Source organism: Hydra viridissima, unplaced genomic scaffold, assembly GCF_058129835.1.
Source record: "Hydra viridissima isolate aposymbiotic clone 2 unplaced genomic scaffold, HvirCarnegie_v1 scaffold_7, whole genome shotgun sequence".
Taxonomy (NCBI): Eukaryota; Metazoa; Cnidaria; class Hydrozoa; order Anthoathecata; family Hydridae; genus Hydra; species Hydra viridissima.
In genome coordinates, this window is record NW_028324306.1 from 7,369,415 (window position 1) to 7,396,912 (window position 27,498).

Genomic DNA, 27,498 nt, shown 5'->3' on the forward strand with positions numbered 1-27,498 from the left:
GAATTGAGCAATAATATAAAAAACCTTTTTACTTTTAACGTTTGACACATTTACGTTCTATTGTTTGATTGCAACAGAAAAATTCTTTCTTCCGATGCAACAATTTTTCTCTCCGAAGTTATACTCTTGCATATAATAGTAATTACAGTAGCGGTTTTTTGACAACAGCCGTTTGCTTAATACTTGGAGAAAATCTTCGAAAAGAAACGCTTTAATCACTTTACGCTTTTAAATATAGAGATGTGGATTAAGTACTGTTTATTCCTATGATATAGAAAATACAGATTCATAGCAACTCAAAATCACTGTACTGAAGGGGCATCCTGACAAATAACTGGTAAATGTCTTTATAAGACAAGTACAGCAACATCACAATGAAAAATTGAACCTTAATTTCTTAGTTTACTGCAGTGATCGAATCTTTTATAGCTGATTTGATAAGGTTGTTATCAGGAAAACTGCACAGGAGCATATTAATTCTCACTACATGTCAATAGATCATCAAAATTTAGCAGATGATAACAGCTAACTGCAATGAGACCGCTAAACAGTCTGCACCTAAACCCAACAAAATAAAAGTTCACTTAATTGACACATACATAAAAAATAATATATAAAAAGCTGAGATTGCAGCTAGCAATATTTACAATTAACTAGTCACTGCAGTTAACTATTGAGAGCAACATTGAATCAGTACAAGCAGCAATCTCTATTTGTAGAAAGCAAATTAAGTTTATGCTGATACTGTCAAACATCACGGGAATGTGATCTTGAACGACTATCTGATCGCCTTGGAGCAGGACTATGACTGTGAGATCGACGACGCTGTGGTGATTCAGAACGCTTTCGAGGAGATTTAGAGACAGATTTTCTGCGATTGTGAGAGCGTGACCTTGAACGCCTTCTTTCATAAGATTTAGAGCGTGAGCGTGATCGACGCCTAAGAAAAGTAACAAACACAACAAATACACAAACATCAGGGATATAATACAATTAGCTAATGTAAGAATTGTTATTTTGAAGTGTACCTCTTAGGTGGAGACCGTCTTCTACTGTATCCACCACTACGACGATCATAACCTCGTTCACTTCCCCTTGATCGCCTACCAGGATCATACTGGTTGCTAGGACGCCCATATCTAGCCATAGCCACACGAATTTCACGACCATCAATTACCTAACAGAAACTTTTTAGTTAAATATTAAATTGAATCTTAAGTTATTATTCACCTTGAAGTGTACTAGATCTAACCTTTCCATCCATTGAGTCCATGGCATCCTCAGCATCTCTCTCTTCATAGTACCTGACGAAAGCAAAACCTCTTGATTCATGAGTGTTTCTATCACGAGGAATATAAATATCACCAAGCTCACCATACTTCTTGAAGTACCTAATAAAAAGTTACTGAGATGAGAGTGCAGAACAAACAATGGTTAAGGCTTGTCCTCAGATGGAGAAAATTGATTAACTATGTCTGAACTAAAGCACACTCAGTGATTAACAAACCATATTTTAACTACCTTAAGGGAACATATTGCAAACATAGAAAGATTTGAACTTTGTTTTTCAAACATTTTTTAAATAGAATGTCAGCTCAAAAAAAAAAAAATCCCTTAAGGCAGTCAACTTAACAGAAATTTTCATGTAGATACCATGCTTAACATCTATATATAAAACCTGAGCTTTCCACTCAAATATTACTAAATAAATTAAAGTAACCTCTCCATTTCAGCCATATTGATTCGAGAAGATAAGTTATCAATTTTGATGCTGTACAAATCTGAAATGTCTGGAGGCGTTCTTCGCCGCTCGTATCTTGACATTTTTCAATACAGATAACATGTATAAGCAACTTAATGTATTGCTTTTTGATAAAGTTTTACAGGATCACCTGTTCACAGCACAGGATATCAGCTAAAAGCCCCTCCTGCAAAGAACACTGCTAACCTTTCTCAGCTCAGGAACTGACAAATTTCTATACAAAATACAGGAACACTGCAACTGCAATTTTTTCACAGCACAGCACCAGCACAGGATATATTCAGATGAACTGCAATTCTTTAAACAACAATACCAAATAATATGGGAAAAAATGCTTTATGGTGAAAAATGTTTTTTTTTTTTTTTTTTTTAAATTAGATTCACTAATCCGAAAAAATAAAATATCTTTAGAGGAAATTTTTAAGCTAAAAACATATATATAGTTGATTTAAGGATAAAAATTATATTCACACAAAATGTCCTAATTCATGCCGGAACAGGGCTATAACAAGTTTTTTAAAAGATAAAATTGCAGTTAGTGTCTTGTTTCTTAAATTAAAGAGTTAAGCTCCTTTGATTTAATTATAATTACTGCCCAACCCATCTAAATCACACTTTTTCAAACAAAAAATGATTTAGCTTCAGATTTAAAAAGAGACGTTAAAACACACTATTATAAAGTACAACTGTATATTTCAAACAAAAAGTAACTCTTTCTATAATAAATATTTCAATTCAAAAAATGTGCCTTTTTTCTCTTATTGCTACTTATCAGTAACATGTTACTGACATTCAATTATAAGCATGTTTATTTTAGAAAACATCATGGTTTTTAACTAAAAACAAATAAAAACATGTCAATCACATGGCAACATTAGTACATTTAAGCTGGACATAGATTTGCATACTATTGCCATTTTCATAAACATACATTAAAGTTTTGCCTTCCATAGAAACTTTTAGAAGTCAAAAAAGCAAAAACAAATACTATTCAATTGTTCTTACAAAATATAATTTAACTAGTGCTGTGTTGCTTCTGCTTAGAAGTGTTCAATTACTAATTATATTTGCCACTTATTCTTTTAAACTTTTTACTTTATCAAACCTTTAAAAAAATACACCTCAGATAACTTTACTGCTTTGCCAAGCCAGAACATGTCAGTAATTGTAGGTAATAAGGGAAGTCTAACATTTTTATTAACCTCTATTTCTTGCCCAACATTCTGCTAAAGACTTAAAACTTTATACTTACTTTTTAACAGCTAGTTCTCATTACTAATAGCATGCATTTCAAGGGTTTCTATCAATACTAATTTTGTGTATTTTAAGGGTTTCTACCTTTGCTGAGCTTAATTTGTTAACTGCCTAAATATGAATTATTTGAAAAGATTTGTGCATGACACAAATTAAATATTAAATACATTATTATATCATTTTTCAAATGCTTATCCTAACTGATTTAGCAATTTACTTGAATTAAAAGACCAAACTCCAACTAACCCAAATAAAATTAATGACAAAACAAGCAAGAGGGTATTATTTGAAAAAATTTAATAAACAGAAGTATCTACATGATAAACTTTTTTAAGGAGCTGTTAATAATCAACTGCCAATCGCTGACTGAAGGAAGTCTACCAACTTAAGGATCCAAAAGCTAAGTATTTTTTAAATTTCATTACAAAAGTAAAACCGACCTTTCCAAATCTTCCATAGATGTTCTGTAAGTTAGATTATCAACTTTTAGGCTGATCATACCCTCAATTTGAGGTGGCCCCCGAGAGCCGTCAAACTTTCCTGACATTCCTTATTCAAGTCGATACTCTTTCAAACTTAACTTATTCTTGAAAGAAATGAAAATTTCAATTCCCAAGGGAAGGCTGGATCGAAAGGCTAACTCGTTCCATTCTCTTTTTTGTAAAGAAGAAATAAAGGTTTAAACACTTCAATACAATACTGTTTTACCAATAAATTGTTGGCAATTTACACAGAACGCTTTTCGTTCAAAAAAAAAAGTAAAAAATACATTTTTTGCTTTATTTTTTTTATAATTTTTTTTTTAAAATTATAATGCACAAATCTTGGAGATTTTTTTAGGCTACAATAAGAAAGATAATATCTTTAAAGTGACCCCCGCTTTCCTCTTCATAAAGGCGAGCTCTTTTAAATAGTACTATCTTTAACTGCTTGTAAAGTAACTCATTCAAATTTCGTGGCAAATATTGTCCTTTTAGCAGTTAAAAAAAAAAGGGGGGGGGGGATTATTAACAAACAACCACTGCTTCAAATGTCGCAATATTAACTGTCTCTAAAGAAATTTAGGACAATCAGATCAGGGAAACATGATGTCCAACGAAACTCTGATTCTTCGCTCAACGAGCTGAACTTGATGTTCCAGTCTTTGGATAATCCTAGACGGAATTTTTTTGATGAAAACGCTGAATGAGGACTACTTTTGCTAGTTAAGACGGAGGATATCTTTCATTAATGTGTCGTAAATATGCTCTCTGAGTAAAAATAATGGAGCCCTGATGTTCAGGGTAAAAATTTAATAGTTTTTACCCTTTGTTCTTTTCTTAATTTCCAAATTTATTTTTAAATAGAATCTTTTAAAAAATTGAAAAAAATATGTTATATAGATAAATTAGCAAAAAAGTTATTTAATTTTTGAAAGGTAAAGTGATATTCGGCCCACCCTGTCTCTTTTTTATATGATATTATACTTCAACAACAAAATATTAAGCGCAAACTTTGTTGGTGTAAATAAAACATCAAGTTATCATTAATATAAAAATTCTGAGTGTAATGTAACTAAATTTAAGCTTTTTAAAAGTTTAAGCTAAGGAACAACTTTCGTAGAAATTTTAAGATAAAACAAAATTTAGAATAAAATACGATGCTATTTTATTAATGGTTCATTTTCACCACTTTTTTTTATAACTGCTTTTCTTTTTCATTTTATAACTTTTTTTAAAAAACATTCAAGCTTTAGCTTTTTCTTAACCAATTAAAAACCTTTATACATTTTGTAATTGTGTGTAACAGTAACACTTAATATCATTTTTATAATTAGAATAATGAGGTATAAATTTAGATATTATGGCCAATAACATTAATTTTTTTACAATAAAAGGTTTTACAAATGTCTTACAGAGATGTTTTAAAGATGATAGCTATTCTTTATTCTTTAAAAAATTTTATTGCTTAGATTGAGATTTAGGTTATTGTTAAGCTTGAGAAAAACTCTTGATGTAGAAAATATCTATGATGTAGACATCTTTATATACAGTAAGACTATAGTGCAGTCTATTTATCAATTGCTTGTACTATCTGCAAAAATAGTACAAGCAACTGATATATAGACTGCACTATACATTAACTGTAATACAACATACATCAAAATATGTAAAAATAATTGTTGAAATCTTATTTCTCTAACTTTATAAACAAATGTATTATTATTAAAAAACAAAGTTGGTAATTTAAGATGTTGTATTTTTAAATTATTCATTCTCAAAATTAAAAAATAAAATATAACTTTGAAGTGTACTTAATTTAACTGTTTTTTTTTTCATTTTCATTAAAATTCGACATAATATTTGGAGTAGTATTCAGACAGGTAGAGTCCGTTATACACTTTAATAGTCGTTCCGGTCATCAAAGTTGGGTTCTTCTGGGAGATAAACGGGTTAAACAGATTTTCTTTTTAAGAACCTAAGTTTATTAATAAACGTCTAAAAGTTTACTAGATTTTTAAAATATATTGAATGCTGATATTAAAATTGATAATAATTTATGGCTTATCATAAAATCACTTGCGGGGTGTTGTATCTCTTATCAATACTAATGTATTGATAAGAGATACAACACCCTAAATTTTTACCAATAAAAGTAGCACATTATTTTATTTATAGATAATTATTTGCTGATATAATTTTAAAAAATATAATTTTAGGGTGGGAAGTTTCATAAAAGGAAAAACGACAACTAAGAATAAAGCGGTTCCGTGAGTTTATTTCTGCGCAAATTTCGAAAAAATAAACTCTAAAAAGATACAAAAATTGCATAGGAATTGTCTGCAATTGTTTCTCTTTTAAATATGCATGCATAGCTTAAATATGTTTTTTCCTTATTGTAGAATTCGAAAACAGTAAAAGATGGGATAAAAATATGGAATTTCCCAGCTGTCCTGAAGATAACACTTCTGTTATAAAAATTGTCAATGAATTACAAAGTTACCTTAATCGACCTCCTCAACAAACACCACGCCAACGCTTAGATTTAACATTTGGTTTAAATTCATCAAATTCATCTCTGGGGTTCTTTAAAAGTGATTCACCCAATCAAATCGTATCGAATCTTTCATTTAGAAAAAGACCATCCAACTCTCTATCAAACGATGAAAAACTTGAGCAAGTGGTAACCAAAGCAAAATTGAGCAAACTAGAGAGCGATTTAGTTTCATTGAAATGCAAATCAGCTGAAAAAGAAATAGAGCTTGAAAAGCAACATAGATTAAGTTTGCTCAAAAATTTAAAAGATCAATCTCAATATGAAGATGTGCAAAGAAAGTCAGTTTATTATGCTTATATATATATATATATATATATATATATATATATATATATATATATATATATATATATATATACACATACATACATACATACATACATACATACATACATACATACATACATACATACATACATACATACATACATACATACATACATACATATATATACATATATATACATAAATATGTATATATGTATATATATATATAACATATGTATGCTTGTTTGATTGTGGCTTATGAATTTTATTTAATTGCTGTAATTGTTTCATAGATTTAAAAGTATTGTTGATCAAAAAGAGACAGCAACAATTGAGTTAAATGATACAAAAAAAAGTCTTCAAGATACAAAACAGTTTCTCGAAAATGAAGAAAAAAAATGGCAAGTTGAATGCCGAAAATTGAAATCACAGTTAATTGAGGTTTTCTTTTAAGTCTTTTGCTATAATATTGCATATGATGGGTATTAATCTTTGTAATTGTATCTTTCATTATCATGTATCCTCTCTATTATTTGATGACTATCATTTATTCATGTTATTATTATTATCATATAACCAGCATACTTTTGACTGTTAAACATTAGACTTGATAAGATTTTAAACTTTATATATTATTTAAAAATCATAATTTTAAATTAGTTACAAACATCAAAATTTTCATGAAATGTTATTTTTTCAAGTCTTTTAAGTTCTGCATGAAGATAAAATTTTTATATAAAGAAAAATCAGACCTAAAGATGGAGATTTGCCATATAAAAACTTGACATTTGCTTACCCATCTCTAAGGTACATCAGGAAGATTAGAGCTAAACAATTGATTCACCAGTACACAATCAACATACATTGCAAAATTATTTTCTCTGATGATAAAAGTTTCCAAATTGAAGGAATTTTTTATAATCAAAATGATTGGGTGTATGCACTTAAGCTCTTGAAAGCCATTTGCATAGACCCAATCATTTTGATTATTTAAGGTGTCTCAAGTTATTCAAAGAGTTAAATGAGTTCATCATTCAATAATGTGATGGTTTGTTGGGGTCTTGTATAAATGAGTTACTGAACTACATTTTGTGCTAGGTTGTGAAGGCAAGTTTAAGATCATACCAAGATGATATTTTGGTCAAAATTTTCAAATCTCTTAGTGACACCATATAGAACTCTGCTCATTGCATCTTTTATCAAGATTCTGATGTCATGCATGTTGGTATTGATGATTAACTGTTACTTCAAAGACCTGTGTGAAGGTGAAGGGAAGGCATTTCAAATAAGACATATGCTCTCATTTAATATATACATGTGTTTAACACATATAAGTGCAGCAGTATAAAAAAATATTTGTTATATGTATTGTTTTACTATCATCCAAAAACTTTTATAACACACTTATTTACAGAACTATGTATTGCAACTAATGTACATTTTTACATTAGATGGAGGAAAATCATCGGACTGAGCTTTCATCACAGAAAGAAAAGTTTACTAGGTTTGCAACTTTTTATTTGCTTTTTTAAAAAACCTTTACTGAAAAGCTTTATTAAAGTATTAACTATTTAAAATAAAAAAAGGAATTAAAAATGATATAGCAAATATTGTCATAATACTGATCATCATAATTTTATCATGTCTACACATTAAATGCCAGTTATTACTATGGTTGAAATTGCTGCAAATTGCTAGTAACCACCTAATTTTGTAAATTTTAAATATATATGCTATTTTTTCTGTGGGTATATGTAATCATACATGATTTCTTAATACACTTGAATACTTTTTCAATCAATATACTTAACATGTTTTGAATTTCCTTGATGAAAACTTTGTAATAAGATAATATCTTGATTTCAAATTAAAAATTTTTTTGTGCACTAAGGCAAAGTACGGAAGTTGTTATTCTTCGAAATAAACTTGAAGAAGCATCTGCACAGCTTTCAATTTATAAAAGGTATTTAAAAAGCTTTCAATTTTTAAAAGGTATTCAAATATATATATATATATATATATATATATATATATATATATATATATATATATATATATATATATATATATATATATATATATATATATATATATATATGTATATATATATATATATATATACACATATATATATTTATTATACATGAGATTATATATATATCATACATGATTTACATATATTATATTAATACAATATCTTATAATAATTATTTAGTCGTTATGATGAAGCAAACAAGCTGTTAAGTGACTATGAAGACTTGAAGCTAAAATATGCCAAGACTGAACAGAGAGTTGCCGTAATTCTGATTTTTTTTTTGTTTTTCTTTTCTCTAAGATCAGCATTTACTCTAAGATCAGCAGTTATCATATATAACTGCTGATCTTTAAGTAAAAGATGATAAACCAAAAGTTTTACATGTTCCAAATTAAAAGTGAAGTAAGTAAAACATATTAGCCATTTTGTTATTTAAGTTGGCTTCAACAATAATGAAAAATCTATGGCCATTGTAACAATAATAAATGAAAGTATATGGGTCCAACTGATATTTGATATATGTTTTTGGTTTAGATAAGGATAGTTTAAATACTTTCTGCTACATTTAAGCATAAGAGAAGAATTACATTTATTTACATGTTAATAGTCAGAAGGATCACTGTGTCTGCTAACTTCTAAATGATTACTTGCTTTATTTTTATCTTATAAAGATTGATTTTTTGTTTCAACCACTTCATCTTCAGGACTTTGTAAAGATTTTAAATAGCCATCAAAATAGTTTTGCATAACTTTGCATTTCTTTGGCACTGGTTTATATATTTAATTATGTTGACATTGATATAGCCTCAGGTTAATATTGAGTCAATGTTACTATAACAACAAATATTCAGTTGATCCTGCTTATCAACAACAACTTTTCCAATGCTGAGTATTACTGATTGTCAGAATTGCAACTCATCAGTTGATCAATGTTTTGCATGTAGATAAATTAAATTTAACAATTGTAATGAGTTACTGTAATGAGTACAGTCTCTGTGATCACTACTGAACAATGGCTGCATTAAAACTATAGCAATCATAATTGCTCGTCATTATCAGAGCAACAGTAATCAATTACATAGCCATTTTGATTATGACAATTGCTACTGTAACTATTATTAAAGTGTTTGTAACTGATTTGTAACTGATCAAAACGTGAACATAAGATAATTGTTTGTTACTATATTATCATATTTTAGTAAGTAACAAGCTTATTTCCAAAAATGTTGTGCAAGAATTACATCAACTTGATAATAATTGAGTTACATACAGTTTTTAAAAAAATTATGTTAGCATAAGCTAATTGTAATTTTATAAATAAAGTTGTTTATGATAAAATTATGTATATGTGTACCTGGTAGATCTAAGAATATCATCTGAGTAAGTGAACAAGTCAAAGCCATGCTCTAATGCATTACGATGAGGCTAAATATTTTACTATAAAACAATTTGCTAAGTGAAAAATCTATAATCTTTTGAAGTGTTATGTTTAAATATTAAAAGTTACTTTTGTTTAAGGTATTAGAAGAAGAGGCTTCACGTTTGAATGAAAGTTCATTTATTATGAAAGTCAGTCAAGCAGAACTGGCTAAACTTCGTATCCTTCAAAGGGAGAATAAAATTTTGAAAGAGGATAATCAACTGTATAGGTTGTCAACATTTTTAAAAGTAATATTGCGTATATAAAAATGTTTTAAATTGTATGAATTTTTACCAAATTATTAGTATCATTATCTAATATCAGCAATTAATATCATTAAATGTTAATATTAGTCTTAATAATTTTATTGGTATATAATCCAATTTACAGTACAAGAGTTTTCTCTTTAGAGAGTCTTCAGAAAATGCATTGATTCTTCAAGAAACTAATAAAAATCTGAATGAAAAACTGTTAAAAGCTGATGAGACTATTGAAAAGCTTCGAAACTTTGAGTTTGAAAACAAAGTATGTTTTTTTTTTTTGTAGTTTGACTTTTTTTATGATGGCTCAAAAAATGTTATGTTTGATAAAAGTAAAGTCTCATGATTGTTTTGAAAAATCTTTAGAGAATGAAAGAGCTCCTTTCACAGTTTGAAGTTGCAGATATATTTAATGGTGATTCAAAAGCTAGGTAATATTTTGCTCCTAAACGTTAATAGATAGTTACTTGTAGAATCAACAACTACAAAAAAAAAATGTTGTACAATTGATTACATTTGAAGACTACACTGGAAAAACGATCAAACTACATTTTTACTTTTTTTGGGTTTTTCCCCCTGTTATATTCGGCTGCAGTTTAACTATATAATAATTGACTATATAACTAGAAAACCGATCAAATTACACAGATACTTAACTTAACAAATAAGTGAGCTATGGTGTGAGCTATGGTGTGAGCTATGGTGTGAGCTATGGTGTTTTGAAGTTTAAAATCTAATTTACTCAAAACAATAAAAATGTAGCTTGATCGTTTTTCCAGTGTGGTCTTCATTTATATATTGATACATTGATACAATGTAATATGATTACATTGTAATTTTAAACATTGTTTAATAAACAATAAAATGTGTTTCAGTGAAGTAATTAAACCTCAATTATGATTTTAGCTCTCTTATCTTAAAATTTTATTTTCCACTGCTCAAAGCAATTAAGGAATTTTACTATTTTTATCTGATATTTACAAACTTGATGAATATCTTTTACATGAAAGATAATTTTTTATGACATTGTTTAAATACTCAAAACTTTATTCTGCTATTCAAATAATTTAAATATGGCAGGGCAAAATATTATGCCTGATTCTGTGGCCTGGTGAGCTATTGATAGATTAAATGTTGGAGAAACATCACATGTTGCTGAAAGTCAAAGTTGTCCAGCTCCAAGACAAATAGGTACTTGTCAGTAATTGCCTGAAGAAATCAAAGATATAACTTCCTTAATAATGCAACATAACCTAAAAATGAAGTTGCATTAAGTGTAGTATTAACACAGGCAGTATGAAAAATGTCTTCATGCAACTTGTTCATGGACTTGAAGGCCAATGATTTATGTTCCACTTACTGAAAATCACAGAAGAGCACAAAAAGTTTGAACACAAGAATGTGGAAATTGGAGCAATCAGGATTTGGGTTCTTTTCAGTGACAAATTCAGATTCAGTCTGCAACCAGATAATTGACATGGCACTAGAAATAATCCAGACTTTGTTCATAAAAAATCTTAATAATCAAGGTAGGAGTTTGATATTATAGGCTAGAACAAGTACTAGTGGCCATACTGTTCTTCATCTCATCAAAAACAGTTCCTAAATAGCTTAAGTTATCACAATTCAATTTTACAACCTATTGTTTGTAGATTTGTTGCAATAATTAGCCCTGAATTTTTTTAATGAATGGTCCATATTGTGCAAATATGGTAGAACAGTGGTTTGAAAAGGAAAGTATTGAACAAATGAACTGGGTTGCCTGTTCACCCGATTTTAATTAATCAAGCATGTCTTAGATGCTTTAGTTAGGCAAATTGTTGCTTGAAATGTGCCAGCATAATTGCCAGCTTCAAGAGCTCAAAAATATATAATTGCCAGCTTCAAGAGCTCAAAAATGCTCTTACAGAGGAGTGGGGAAATATGCCACAAGAGGAATTTTATTATCTTATCCACTACATGCATAAAATTGTCTATTAACAAAAAAAACATTGTGCATTCTTGTTAAAATGTACTATGCACATTTGTAAAATGTTAAAAATATCAGATAAAAAAATAATATCCTCTAATTAATTTAAGGAGTGTAGTTTAAAGTTGCATTTGATTTTTTATTTATCTCAGTTGTTTATAATATTTTTAAACATCTTTTAGAACTCCATTTGAACTAAAACGGATGATAAGTGAGCTTCAACAGACACAGCTTTTTATGGTTAAAGAGCGTACAGAGTTAAAATCAAAGTAAGTTAATTAAATAAATCAAAGTAATGTCCTGTAAAAACTTATTTTCTGATTACTTCATAATACATTTCTAATGTGGTTAAGTTTTTAATGAGTTTGTGTTTAAGCTTGAAGGTTTATTCTTAAGAACTTATTCTTAGTTCCAAAGTTTTCTTTTTGAATGGCATAATTTTGAATATAGTAATTACTTCAACAATTTAAGTCAGTTTCTTTTTATTTTTGATGCTTTAGTTGTTTAAATTTTCACATTTTATTCTTTTTTTAAACCACATAATTTTGTACATATTTTTAGTATTTTGCTGATAGAGTCTTCTTTGAATCAAAGCAATGATGAATGTTCTCAACTTGAAGATCTTAACAAAGAATTAAAAGTAATTTTTCACAGTCATTTTTGTTTTTTTTTTCTTAAAAGTAGAAATATGACTGTAAAAATTGAAAAAAGTTGTTGTTCTGCATCTGAATTGTCACTAAAAACATGACAAGCAAATGTTATGTCAGCAGTGATTGACTGTTTCTAATTCTTTAATAAATAACAAGCTCAACAAGTCAGTAAAAAGCTTTTAAAAGCTTTTCACCATGATTTTTTTAAAACTTTAAAAAAGTCATGGTGTGAACTTGATGGCTATATTATTCAAGGCCATCTAATTTCATGATTGTATATTTCAAGGTCTATGATTTCCTTTCTTTGTAATCATGTTGTAAAATGAATTAGCTGTAAATTGTAAATTTAAATAATTCTCATTTTTATTAAATTCATTTTCAAATAATTTAATCTAGAGTAAGCCAATTATCATAATAAATTTAATATGTGTCTTTTTTATCTTTTTAATATGAAGCTTTTATAGCTTACACTTTATATGTATGGCTGGTGCTTTGTGCTTGCAGTTTGTAATGTGTACTTGTACAAGATACAAGCTACAAGAACAAAGTACAAATATTTAATGTTTTTATGTCTGTACTTAATTGTTTATATTCTACTCAAAAAAGAACATATTGTATTTCATTCTAATTTTGGTTTAATTCAAAATTAGATTTTTATTTGTAAGAACACAGAAAAATACTCCCATAACTTTAATTGTCATTAAAGCAAAAAAGATGAACCTACTAAAAGTAAATTTGAAATGTTGAATTTGGTACTGATAGTGCTTTGTCATTCAATACAGTTTTTTTCACTTTTAGAATGTTTATTTTTTGCTAAAAATACTTTTCACAAGAATTATAAAACTGTCAAGTAAAAGGTTTATTGAAGATTTATTTAGAATAAATAATTACAAGGTCATTTAAAATAAATTTTCTATTATTTATAGAGTGCAAACGAGCAACTTGAAGATGCCAATAGGAAGCTTGAACGAAAGCTGACTTTAGTCTCAACAGTTTGTTTTCTTATTAAACATTTTCTTTTTAAATTTTAATATTTATGCTTATTTAAATATTTTTGAAAGTTATTGTTCATTAAACAGAATTATCCTCCGAGTTCTAGAAACTACTTTTGCTCCCATAGACTCTTTATGTCCCATGTTTTTGTATTTTATGAACCTTTATTATCCTTTACCTTATTCCAGCCTCTTTTCTGCAAGTTTTACTCTACAATCATAGTTATAATATTTATTTCTTTCCTATAAATTTTAACTATCAAAGTTGATGGCTTTTATTTAAAAGGAGCGGGATGGTTTAAGAAGAGTACTCTCAAGTTATGAGAATTCCTCATCAAAAACTTATGAAGAAAAAGATCAAATGAATTTTAAGTTAGAAGAGGTTTGTAGACATTTTTTGAAACTTCCTTAAATATATAAATATATTTTGATGTTTTTTATTTATCACAAAGTTATTTTAAATTTGATGAGATTTTTAAGAGAGTGTAACTTTTAGGCGAGGGTTATGTAATTCCTTTTACTGCCAATTCTTACAATTTTTTTACTTTTTCTACTTACAACTTCTCTACTCATAAGTTTTTACATAAGACTTTTTTAAAAAAAAAAAAACAGGAGGGAGGGGGGGGGTGGGGGCTGGGGGTGGGGTGGGGGTAGGGGGGGTAGGGGAATTTTATTTATCCAAAATGTAACTCTTTTTAAATTTCAGTTTTCAATTTCAACTTTTTTATATTATATTTGTTAATAGCTATTTCACAGAGCATAATGAAGCAGAGGGGTTTCCTTGTTTTTAAGTTACATCACTCAACTCAAATATCATTGAAAATATTTCTGAAATAAAATTTGCATGTTAACATGTTAGCAATGATGATTAAAAATTTTGAATATATTCTGGTTATTCCATTGAAAATTGCAATTATGCAACTATAGTTTGTTCTGGTTGTAGAAAAAAGTTTTTTTTTAATGAAATCGGTTTTCATTACATACAAAAGTTGCTGGGTAAACAAGGCATTAAAAATGATTCTCCTACATAAAAAATTATTTCTTAAACATTAACTTTTTAAAAGTGCTGTTGTAAAACACAATTATAAAAAAACATTGGTTTCTATAGAAAATCATATGTGTTTACTACTGTTTGCTAAACTATTCTTTTAGTATTTATTTCAAATCATAAATTCTAGTGCATGCAACCACAAATTTCAAAAAAAATTTCTCTTTTGACAAATTTAAATCTAGAGTGAAAACTTGAAGCCAAACAAAAAAAATTATTTAGTAATGTCCTCTTAAAATCAATCACAGCTTCAAGTCAATTTGTGAACCTGGAACAGATAATCTGGATAATAACCTTGATAGCAACCTTCAGGAAAAAGACACTGTTGTGGGGACATTGACAAACCATTAACTCCACATATCCCCAGAATGAATAATCAAAAGGTGACAAATATGGAATCCCAGGGGACCATAACTCTTTTGCCCAGTGTTTTGGAAGTTTCTTTTCTGGAATGTATGTGAAGGTGCTTTATTCTGCTTGAACACAAAATTGTCATCTGGAGAGTAGTGGGAATTAATCCAGGGTTTTACATGGTTCTGAAGGATTCAAATGTACTCATTGGTATTGACTCTCTGACCAGATTTGATGAAGGCTGGAGGGATTTTGAGACCATCAGAAGAAATCGGCCAAGCATCATAACTGAAGCTGGATGTTTGGTTTTTAATTTATACTTTACACGCTCTAGAACTACTTGGACTGGTTGATGACTAATAAAATGATAGGTTGTGCTGTTTGAGACAGAATCAACAATAAATAATTTCTCATCTGAAAAGAGGATGGTTGTTGGTCTCTTCTTCAGAAGTCTCAGAATTTTCTTTGATCTGTCAAATCTTTTTATTTTATCACTTGGGAAAACCAGGTGTTTCTTAATCCTGGCTCTTGACTTTGCCTTCAGATCTTTTCTGACCATATTTCTGATGGTGTGCTTGCTGACAGATAGTTATTTAGCCATTTTCCTCATTTACTGTACTGGATTCTGAGAAATATGACCATTGACTGCTTTAATCAACTGAGGATTTCGAACTGACCTTTTCAAACCACTTCCAGGCTTCCTCTTAACACAATCAGTCATTTGAAAACACTTAATCACAGTTTAGACAGTACTCTGAGGCTTGTTAAGCATTTTGACAATGCCTTTTAGCATGGAGCTATTCATGGGAAGGACAACAATGGGTTTCTTTTTACAACTCATTTTCACTTTTTGGCTGTTATTTTCAATTATTTTTGTTTTTAAAAAATTTTGAGTCAAAAATAACAAATTATATACATAAAAGTGACAATAGAACAATTATTTTGAAATCACCAAACTTATAATGAAATTTTTGGTCACATGTTACTTACTACTCTTTCAGCACAATCTTTAACAACTCTGATAGTGGTAACTTTATTTCTACCATCATGTATCTCAGCCAAATTTGTAATAATTTTACTATACTCCTCAATATCTTGGAAGAACATCAGATCATTGAATGGTACTAAACCAGTGAAAGGTACAGTGGGCCATTGCCTTACATATGCTATGACAACAAATAAAGGAAAGAAAGCTCATGTTCCCTTACAAGAAAGCTCATGTTTCCTTAGTGAAAATTGATTTCTAAATAACTATAATTTTATAAAGCATAATGCACTTGTGCTTAAAAATGACTTTGTTCTTCTAAAAATATAAGACTAACTTAAAAAGCTCTCAAAACATTGTCATGGGTGACAGTCTTGAATATATTTTTTTCTTCAAAATATTGATTGCAGGTTTTATTCTTTTATCACTGCACATAAAAAGAATTTTAGAAAAGTGACATCAGGTCTTAAAGTTGCTTTAAAACAGCATTTGTAAATATCTGCTACCATCATTTCTAAAATATGATGGCAACAAGCAAAGTATAGCAAAGGTTTCCTTAATTTTTCTTCAACTATAGCTTATGCACACTATCTTCATGATTACTGGAAGTTGAATAATCACAACTTCCAGAAATTATGAAGATAGTGTGTGATAGTACTATAAAGATGAAGATTGAATAATCAAATTTGCTTCAGATTTTTCAGTTTTTTTTTTTTTTATAATATCTTTATGTGTTAGATCTTTTTCACTGTATTCATGGCCATGTTTCTGTCTCCTACTTGATTAACCAGAGAGTTGTTACTTTAAGGAAATGTTAAACTTAATCAATTAGCTTGAGCAAATATTTTGTCTTTTCCCCTGAAATGCACTTAAGTTTTTTGTTTTTCATTTTTTATGTTTATACTTTTTTTAACATGACATAATAATTGAGTCAGATGTAATTTTCTGAATGCATCATCACATTATTGCAGGAATCTTTGCTTTAAGCAAAATGTTTTCTGTTTTTATTACAACAACATTTATACAATTTTTTCATCTTTGTGGAGGAATAAAATTGTTGCAGAACAGCTGTTGGGAGTTGATACAACCCACTGTTGCACTTTGAGCAACTTCTGCCATGATATTATTCCAATCATAATGTGAAGGTTTGAGAAATTTTAATGAACTTAATAAAGATGTGATAACATTTTAGGTTTTTTAATGTAGACTTAAAGTTCAGTGAGACTTAAGATAATTAAAAGATTCTTATTTTGATTGAACTCTTGAGTCTGAGTATAAGCTCGCATTTGCTTAATTAAATAACTCATTCTTACTTCCACAAGATTTTAGGGGAAAATAATTCAGTAAGTTAGAAGTTACACATTCTATTGTATCATATTCAGTCTTGGTTGAGTACCATAGGTTTGGCTCATTTAAATTTGCTGAACAGTGTGCAGATTCTAAATTTCTCATGAATAGTGATTGCTTTCCTTTGTAGTAAGTTTTAATTGAAAAAGAGTTTTATCATTTTAAAATATTGTAAAATATTGTAAAACATTGATTTTCTGAAAATAATTTCACTTACTAAAATTTTATCAAAAAATTTTCATGATCAGAAAAAAAAATTTTTTAAGTTATTCTTAATGGTTTGTTTTACAATATCTCAAGTGCGACAATATCTCAAGAGTGACATGAACAACTTTGTTTTAGATTTTTATAATCTGCCACAGGGTAAAGCAATGAAGTAGTGCAAATATGTAAAAAGAAAGCAGATTTTAAAAATATTTTTAACTAACCATTTATAATAATACTAAAATAAATAAAGTAGTTGATTGAGTGACACAATATAAAACCTAATAGTCCCTATGGATCATAGTGTTAAATTCATACTATGGATCATAGTGTTAAATTCATACTTGTAGTTTTACATTTGTGTTGAGATGTACTTTTAGATATTCTTTTTGGTTTTTCCTTAAGACATAAATTTTAAAATCAATAAAAATTTCCCTACCTCATTTTTGATATCCTTTGATGTAATAGCTAATATAATTTTTTTTTATATATATATCTAGGCACAAGTTCAAATAACTGAGTTATCTAATATTGTTTTTAAATTGGAGGTAGATAAAATTTACTTATAATTTTTTGATTTTTTTTGTTTATTTTTGAACTTGTTGAAGATTTTTTAAAGCTTTTGATTTTACTTATTTTAATGGAGTGAAACTTTTTAAAGTTATTTGTGTTTATAGAATGAAGTTTCTAAATATAAACAAGATATAAAGGATGTTGAAAAATACAGGTAATATTTTTTGTTTTGTTTTTATACCATAATCAGTTTCAATTTCAGATTGTTTTTTTTTTCATGTAATTTTGTTGTTTTTGTTGTTTTTACCTTAATTGCTGTTTGTTTTTCAACATTTTTTCTTTTTTTAGGCAAGAGTTAGAAAAGCTTCAGTTAGAATTTGATAAATTAAATGAAGAAAAAAAGTTCCTAGATCAGCGAATACAGAAAAAGGAAATGCAGGTAATGTTTCAACTGTTAGAGAAATGTAGTAAGAAATGCAGATAGTGGGTTGCATAAATATAGAATCGCTACTTTTTTATGCAAAATATATGTTTTTTTTCAAAATTGTTTTTGAAACCAACTAATTAATACGATTAAAAGCATATTAAATGTCTTAATTAATTAATTCTCTATTGAATGATATAGCTGGAACTCGTTAGATTGACTAGTGTTGAGTAAATATTAATCCAATTAGAAGATACCTGTATTTCTAATGTAGCAAAAATATAGAGTCAGTTAAAATTTAGTGACTTAAGTTGAAATATCTCAACGAAATGTTATCTAAACGGTCTAAAATTTGGTGGTTGATTTCTTTCGAACTATATATTTCTTTCGTTCTTGCAAAAATAAAAGAAGGTTATCATTTTTATATCTTGAGTTATTCGCATTGGTAATTATTTGGTTATAGTAAAAAGACAAAAATGGGCAGAAAAGCTGTTTCAGACAACATATGATGGCAAGTTGTAAGTCTGCTAAAAGATAAAACAAAAAGCCAATGAGAAATAGCTCGAATTTGCAATGTTTTAATTAAATGTGTACAAACAACGTTGAAAAACCATGAGCTACATAATGATGTCAAAGATTTACCAAGGCTTGGTAGGCCTTTAAAGTTAACTTCAAGAAACCAAAGTTATCTATCAAAAGGTTAGATAAGAACCTAAAATTTCTTACCGTGAGCTTGCTGAAGGGTTCACAAATATGCCTGGTAACCTTAGTGTTAGTAGATGGACTGTACGAAGATCCCTAAATAAGAAAGGCTTAGATTGCTATGTTGCTGCTTGAAAACCACTTTTGCATGTCTCAGATTGCCTAAAAAGATTAAAGTGGTGGAGAAAAAGAATTCACTGGTGCTTAGAGTAAGTTGTTGTAGATCGTTTATGTGTACCAAGGATACAAGGCGAAGGAGGATCAGTGGGAATATAGGGATGCTTCTCCCATAAAAGAACAGGGTCATACAACATTTATAACAGCAAAATTAACCAGTACAACTACAAAGAGACTCTCGAAAGTAAACTTACCAACAGCCAGAGCTTTTAGCAGAAAACAACAATGGATTTTTCAGTACAATGGTGTAATGGCTCATACTGCGATCTCGGTCAAAGAGTGGCTTGATTGGAAAAAAAGAAAAACATTACAGTCATGTCTTAGCCAGCTTGTCTCTAGATCTCAATCCCATTGAGAATATTTGGGCCTGGATAGACAAGAGATTGGTCAAAGAGAGCATAACCAGTGTTGTGCAATTACAGCAGGCCTTGGAAAAGCTTTGGAAAGAATTTCAAAGAGAATTATGCATCATGCTATTTGAATCTATTCCTAGATGTGTTCATACATGTGTAAAAATTTGTGGTGCACATACAAAATACTAAAATGCACCCTGACTATATTTTTGCTGTTTTTGTTTGTTTGTTTTTTTTAACAGTTGCATATATTTCTCATAAAAAAGTATCTTATATTTTTTTTTGAAAAAATTATTTTTCTTTATTTGTTTTTAATACCACTGTTAATAAGATTTAAAACAATTTAAATTATTAACTTTTTTGTTTGCTTTAAATTTTAAAAAATCATATTAAAAATCAACTGACTCTATATTTATGCAACCCACTGTATTTCAACTATTAGAGAAAGCAAAAGTCAAATAAGTCTTATATATGGAACTCTGTAAAGAATGGTATTTCACTTGATCATTAAATTACACTTTGGTTTAGTTAAATAACTAGTGTAAATGTGATGCTTCATTATTGTGAAGTACAATGTAAATGGTGTATCAATTTGTCACTGAAACATTTCTGTTGTTTATGTTTTAAAGATTAGTTTTTAAAGATATGTTTTGAAGTTGCAGTATTTAAAAAAGCCTTTTTTTAGTAAATTATCTTTTTTAAAGTGAATTAATCAATCATATGTAATATTATACATGATTTTTTAATTTTTTTAGGGTGATTATAACCCATTGGCAACAAAAGTAATTTGTTTAAAAAATAATCCACTGCATATAGCTTGTGAAAGGTATGTGCAAGAATTGCAGAGTGTTATCTCAGAAAATCATTCCTTGCGTAAGAAAGTCATACAACTAAAGCAAACGAAACAAGGAGAAGAAGATGACACAATGAATGTTTCTGGATTAATTAAAACATCAAAACACATGCAAGGTTTTTTATTCTTTATTTTTAGTTGAATTCTTTTACCCTCCATAATTCTTTTATGATTAATTTTATGGAGCTAAAGATAATTGGCTTTTAGTCTAATAATATTAGGGATTGGACCTGGATTCTGATTAACAAAAAACCTGCAGAATAAAGAGATGGACCCAGAACCTTAGTCTTTATTGTCCATAGTTAAATTTAAACATGATGGGAATTTTAGTTCTGAAACTGAGATTAATGATTTATAAAGTTTCAGACAACATTAAGTAAATGAACTTGGGTAACAATAACCTGAAACTATTGATGAAGAATTTATCTTGTTATTGAAATTGCACTTTTTTCTCAAAAGTGTCATTGGTGCATAAGTATTTTTGATAATTTTTTTGTGTTCCTTAATGATCTTCAGATAAATATTAATATGGAGAAAAGTTGTTCTACTGAAATTTAAAATTATATAGCCTTATTAATGATGCTGTAAGATGGTCTACTTCACCTTCTGGAAAGTAGAACATTGAGACCTTGGATCAATTTACAGGCCAGCACATGTAACCATATTCATAAATGTTAATTTATATCTGTTTAATTTTTTATTTTACATTCTGAGTTGGTATTGGTAACTCACAGTTTTGTCATACATGTTACCTATAATAATTTATTTTTCCCTGGAGCCTGACAGTAGCAACTTTTAAAGAGTGAGAAGCTCTTACTACCACCTGAATTTCTATTCACTCTTTATCACTTAACAAAAATTCAGGGTCTTTCTTTTCTTTACAGAACTACTAAAAAGCACTGGAAAAATTGAAATATGTGTACCAACTAGGAGCAAAATCCAATTGTGGTCAAAACAGCACTAAGAATTTTTGTCCTTGTGTTTTTTTAAGCAAGTTTCTAATTTTTGCTAGTCAACTGTCCTGATCTAATTCTTCTTTAACAGAATCAGTTAATGCTAACTGTAAGTTATGTCATGCGCAATATTGATACAATGCCTTGTAAGTTATTTGCTTGCAAAAATGATATTAAACATTAACTTGTGTTCATATTTGGATCAAATTTTCTTTAAGAATTCTGCCTTTGACTTCACAATTAGCTTCATATTGCCTTTGCATATTGCTATTATTATCAACAGTGCAGGTGTAAACTTGTTCAAGGGTTAAATCAAAGTTTAATAAGAATTTGTGACCTGCAAGTACTTGCCAATATTACTTTCAGGACAATCAGTAATTCCTAAGTAAACAATGTTAAGTTTAATGTCCACAATTTTTTACAGGTTGGCTCTAATAAATTTGAAATCAATTTATAAATTTAGCATCAATTTTTAAGCAAATAAGTATTTTTCCATCCATAGAAAAATCAAGAGTCTTCATTTATGTGTTAAATTTTGAGAAGAAAAAAAATTATTATAATTAATTAAAATCCAATGAAGAGAAAAAAATTGAGTTAATTCATTTGTTTGGAGCTACTTATAAATAATAAAACATGAAAATAGAAAGTGCAAGAAGAAGTTCATAGACTTCATTAACATTTTTTTTAAATTTCTCTTATTTCTCTTCTTTTAAACAGAAAACTATTACATTAGCTATTTTATTATAAAGCGACCATTATAGCAATTACTTTATTAAAAGAACAAAACAAAAAAAACAAAAAAACATTATAGTAATTACTTTAGTAAAAAGCAATAATTTTTTTCAAATAATCTTTAAGTATGAAAAAATGCTTTCATAATTTACAGAATATTGGTTCTATACTTGTGGCAAATTTTGTTGTTTTTAGCCACAATAATGCTACAATGTGTGCCACTTATCACCTCCCTAATATTTGCTTACAAGATTAAAAGATACTATATAATTTCAAACTTATTACTTAATTTTTTGCTCAGGGATTTTTCTCAACTCACTGTATTGCAGGCTTAATGAACATTTAAATTATTTGCTCAACTTGCAAGACAAAACTTGCAAGCTGTCTTAGGGTAGCATCTTAAATTATCATTGAGCTAAGAAAGATTTAAATTTAAAAAAAGTTAAGAGTTTATCAGGCAAAAAAAATTCTTTTATTCTGCTTACCTGATTTAGTTAAGTTCTCTGTTACTTTTTAGAAACAAAATCACAATTGGAAAGTGAAAAGATGAAAATTCAAAGACTTATGGAGGTTAAATAGTGCTTTATGTCATTTTAGAATATTTTTTTAGTACAATTTAATTTATATTTGTAAATAAGGAATAAGAATGACCTAAAAATAAAGCATATATTTGAAAATTTTTTGCATTTATGTGTTTTGTTATCCATTTTTGTTGCTGCCAACATAAAAAAAAAAACACATAAAAGTAAAAATTTTTATAAAAATTTGTATTTTGTTTATTTTATTTTGTTTATTTTATTTTGGTTTATTTTATTTTGGTTATTTTATTTTGTTTATTTTATTTTGTTTATTTTATTTTGTTTATTTTATTCTGTTTATTTATTTTCAATAGCATAATATCCTCAAATATTATCATAAAAATTAAAAATATGCTCATAGAAAGGTTCATAAATATGTTCATAAATATGTTCATAAACATATTCATAAATATGCTTTCAACTAATATACATAAATGTTATAAATATTTTGCAGCAGTTCAAAGCAAAAATAAAGGACTTTCGAGAAGCAGTGTATAATATATTTGGATTCCATTTGAAGGACAACGGCAATCGAATGTTTAAAATAACAAGTGTGTATGCAGAGCAACCAGATGATTTTTTTCTTTTTTCTGTAAGTGTAGAAAATGTTTTGTGTTTTGTTATTTTAAAAGTGTTTCTTGCAACAAATGTTCTTAGCACATGAATATTGAAAAATAAGTCGTTGCTAAATATTTTTTAAAACTATTACTACTTTAACAATATTTGTAAATCAATGCTCTAGTTCTCAAATAATCTATATCTGAAAATGTTATGAGTAAAAACTGTTTAAAATCTCAATATTTTCTTTTCGAAGGTTTCTGAAATATCTGCAGAACAACATATTTGTTTTTTAAGTTTGATAAAAATTAATTACACTTTGAACCAGAGAGTATTAATGTATATGGCTCATTAAAAAGATTTCATCTGGTTTGGGTGCTGAGTTTTAAAAACTTTGCTCCATGTAAATTGCTGACATATTATATATGCTTATATAGTTAAAACTCATACTCCATGTAGGCTTATAGGCCAATATTCAACAAAAGGTTGAACATGTAACAGCAAAATGTGAAAATTCAAAGTTTTAGGTAGATTTGATGAAGTTTTCTAATTTAGCCAAAAAAGAAGGTATTTAAATAATCGTTATTTTTATTGCATCAATTTTTTAAAGAATATCCAAATTAGAAAATTGTTAGGGCAAAACAAATAACCTAAAATTTCACTATTAAAGCTAAAATCATCTTTAATGTATATATATATACATATACATACATATACATATATACATATATACATATACATATATACATATACATATATAGGTATAGATATAGATATAGATATATATACATTAGGGGTGTCCAAAAAAATTTTTTTTGAATTAAATGTTGCACAGTTTTAAATATTGTTTCTTTATTTGAAAAAAACTTCTGTGCTAAATCTTAGGTGTTTTGGATAATATTTATTAAAAGCATTCGCCGCAACAACAATATTTAAAAAACTTGAGTTATAGCTATGATATACAATTAATCATTTTCAAAAAATTCTTTAAATAATGCAAATAACATTCAAATGTTGCACTATTTACAAGATCAAAACTTTAGTTTGTAGCAACAGTGGCATATTTATTTCTATGCCTGCATTTTGAAACCAATTCGTTCTTCTTATTCAATAAGGTACCTTCATTAAACATAATAATCATGTACTTCTCATGCAGGCATAGCATGCAACATTTTGTGGCCGGGTTGTACGATTTGCAATGTTTAATAATCCTCCACTTAACAATAGGTGTGCAATTTTCTTCTTTTATTTTCCATATTTCTTTCGATAGTTCTGTGTCGTTCTTGTATTTTTCAATATTAAAGGATTTTTGGTGGTTTGCGTACCTTAGTTTGAAAGTTTTTTGTAAGGCAGTTCTGATGTAAAGGACAATTAGTTTTATCGATGCAATTACAGGTTTTTTCTCTAATATTGGGGGTTTTTTACTGGTTTTTTTGCAGAATGTTTTGGTTGTGGGAGTTTATGATGCCTTTTATGCTTGGCATGCAGCTGTAGCTCACTTTAATGTAATTTCTATTGAAAATCTTATGGAGTTTGTGGTTTACTGGAAAATGTTTGTCGACCAGGTTTAAAAACCGCTTTCCTATATTTGTGCAAACACTTTTGCTGTAAGGAGGATTTAACCAAATAATTTTTCGCTTACGGCTTTTGTTGTTAACAGGTTGTAAATTGGGGATGTATCTAAGCTCTTGGTTGTAACCTGATTTTTTTAAGGCTTCCTCGTGTAGCACTTTTATATAAAGAAACTAAATTAGCATTGTTTGGTTGCAAATGTTTTGTCCAATACTGTATATATATATATATATATATATATATATATATATATATATATATATATATATATATATATATATATATATATATATATATATATATATATATATATATATATATATATATATATATATATATATATATATATATATATAAAGCTTAGATACATCCCCAATTTACAACCTGTTAACAACAAAAGTTATACTGTTCTCACAAAATGTATATTTTGAGAACAGTAATTGCTAATCGGTGTTGTTACTCTGGTTTTTGACATAATTTGTATATTTCAATCTTTAGCGTAGACTTGCCATCTGGCTAAGTCCTTTCAATGATCAAATGTCAATATTTATTACCATTTAATTTTTTATTGTTTTAGTATTAATTTTAAATAATTCGGCTTGTTCGGCTTTTTTTTTTCTAAGTAACAAAAAGTTTTATCTCATAAAATTCTTTTATCCCTCGAAAAACGTTTCGTTTTACACCTAAGAAGATTTATTTTAATACTGCAGACTTCATTGACAATTATTGTTAAATTTTTATAAATATAAGCATCTTATTACTAAACAAATGTTTGTTAAAAATACAGAAATGATTAATTAATAATCAATGTTTTTTTAAATGTCTTAAAAACGTCAATGGTTTCTGTGAGTGTTAACGTAAAAATTACTAAGAAAACGAAATAAATTGTACAGTTGTGGCAAGATTAAAAGTGAATACTGCATAAATGTTTAAAGCACAAGCTCTTTAAACTCGCATAAAAAATATCTACAAAGTTTTGTAGATATTTTTTGTGCGAGACCATATAAGCTGAAGCTGGAGTTAGACGTAATGATCATAATGTAAGATAAAGTAATTTTCTTAACCAGGAGTTTCTTTCGCGATTCTCACGAAATGAACTTTGATAGTTCGTGCCGCATTTAAATAAGTCGTTTTTTTTTATTTCTAAAGGCCATCTGCTTATTGTATGAAAATTCATTTCTTTCTTTTTCTCCTAGGACAACGGGAAGACTATGGGCGTTACTCAATACACAGAACAATGGCAACAAGCAATTAAAGACTATTTAGAAGACGGTGACTCTATTCCAGCGTTTATTGCAAGCACTACTCTAGAACTCTTTAGTCGCCAAACGCAAACTAAAAATTTATCGATTGCAAAAACAAGTAGACAGCTTTAGGTCTTGCTTCTTGGGAGCTTTTACGATCTGTTCTACCCAAAGGAATAGCAGAATGTTTTTTTGTTTAATAAAAAGTTTTTAAAATATATTTATGGTGACTGTTTTTTCAAATTAAAAGAAAAAAAATAATATTTTGAACTTTATTTAAAGTTTGTAAAGCCGACATGGGTTCTAAAAAGAAAATGACATCGATTCACAATCGTCCTAATCCTTTCACTTTAAATTGTAACTTAAATCTCGAAATGGTCTTAAAAGTAAAGATAAAAGTTTTAACAATTATATTTATTCATTTCTTCTAAGCTACTTGGGAAAAGACGGTTATGTATAATTCAAAATAATGCGTTATATATTTTTTTATATACAGTGATCCAGAAGATTGATCATGGAGGAAGGGTGGGGATTGGGGGGGGGGTCTGAAAAAATTAGTCCCACTTTAATTTTGTTTCACTGTGAACGAGAAATTTACAAGTATCTTATTCGCACACAATGCGAAAAAATCGCGTTTTTTATTACAAAATTATTTTATAGTAGAGACCGTTGATCCGTTACTGTTTGTCGGATTGTGCACCGAACTATCTTTGCTGAACGGTTCAAATTATTTACGGATTGATTTGATCCGAAAATAATGTATCGGAAAAAAAATCGTTAAAATTTTTTCGGACTGTATTCCGATCTTATACTTTCGGATCGAATTGCAGTCCGAAAGTTTTTTTTCGAATTGGAATCCGAACCGATACTATTTTTGCGGATTTATACGGACTCAGAAAAAGGAATGCTTTTGAATTAAGATTCCTTTTTATTTATTTATAATATTCAAATATACAATGAAACGAAATGATTTCCATGTTAAGAAATAAAAAAGTCAAAATCACACTGAAAGTTTTCCAAATTCATTTCCTAGTCACACAATGTCTTGAATTTTGCAGAGTTGCTTAGTGTTATCTTTCATATATACCAACATCTCAACCTTTGAGATTGAAAGATTGGTCCTTTAAGAGCTGCTATTGAGAAAACTCTTTCAGATGTTGATGATGCAGCAGGTATTCTGTTAAGCCTTGCCATTATTGGGTAAAGATAGAGGTTTTGTTTCCAGAATTCCAGTACATTTGTATTTACTGGAACTGGTT

At 28.2% G+C, this 27,498-nt stretch overlaps 2 protein-coding genes across 8 annotated transcripts; one reads left to right on the plus strand and one right to left on the minus strand.

Annotated features, from left to right (window-relative positions):
- Positions 1-243: 243 nt before the first annotated feature.
- On the minus strand, positions 244-3,633 carry LOC145184009 (serine/arginine-rich splicing factor 2-like). Of its 7 annotated transcripts, XR_016453959.1 has the most exons (6): positions 3,457-3,619; positions 1,721-2,059; positions 1,253-1,391; positions 1,029-1,177; positions 648-940; positions 244-558 (listed from the first exon to the last, which is right to left on the minus strand). XR_016453959.1 is itself a non-coding variant. In XM_080059544.2 (5 exons), the coding sequence occupies exons 2-5, from the start codon at positions 1,822-1,824 to the stop codon at positions 748-750; spliced, it is 585 nt and encodes a 194-aa protein (XP_079915670.2). In that variant the 5' UTR covers positions 1,825-2,059; positions 3,457-3,619; the 3' UTR covers positions 589-747. The 7 variants fall into 7 exon arrangements, 5 of the variants coding, with proteins under 5 accessions (XP_089948557.1, XP_089948556.1, XP_079915670.2 ...); XR_016453958.1 differs by lacking the exon at positions 1,721-2,059 and having other exon boundaries at positions 3,457-3,628; XM_080059544.2 differs by lacking the exon at positions 244-558 and having other exon boundaries at positions 589-940.
- Positions 3,634-5,783: 2,150 nt separating this feature from the next.
- On the plus strand, positions 5,784-26,567 carry LOC145184403 (mitotic spindle assembly checkpoint protein MAD1-like). Its single transcript, XM_090091968.1, has 19 exons — positions 5,784-6,330; positions 6,613-6,760; positions 7,771-7,823; positions 8,211-8,282; positions 8,535-8,616; positions 9,873-10,003; positions 10,185-10,299; positions 10,401-10,465; positions 12,186-12,272; positions 12,565-12,643; positions 13,580-13,645; positions 13,932-14,027; positions 18,081-18,128; positions 18,258-18,307; positions 18,442-18,532; positions 20,505-20,718; positions 22,805-22,857; positions 23,320-23,457; positions 26,192-26,567. Exons 1-19 carry the CDS (start codon positions 5,930-5,932, stop codon positions 26,369-26,371), a joined length of 2,169 nt encoding a protein of 722 aa, XP_089948094.1. The 5' UTR covers positions 5,784-5,929; the 3' UTR covers positions 26,372-26,567.
- Positions 26,568-27,498: the final 931 nt, after the last annotated feature.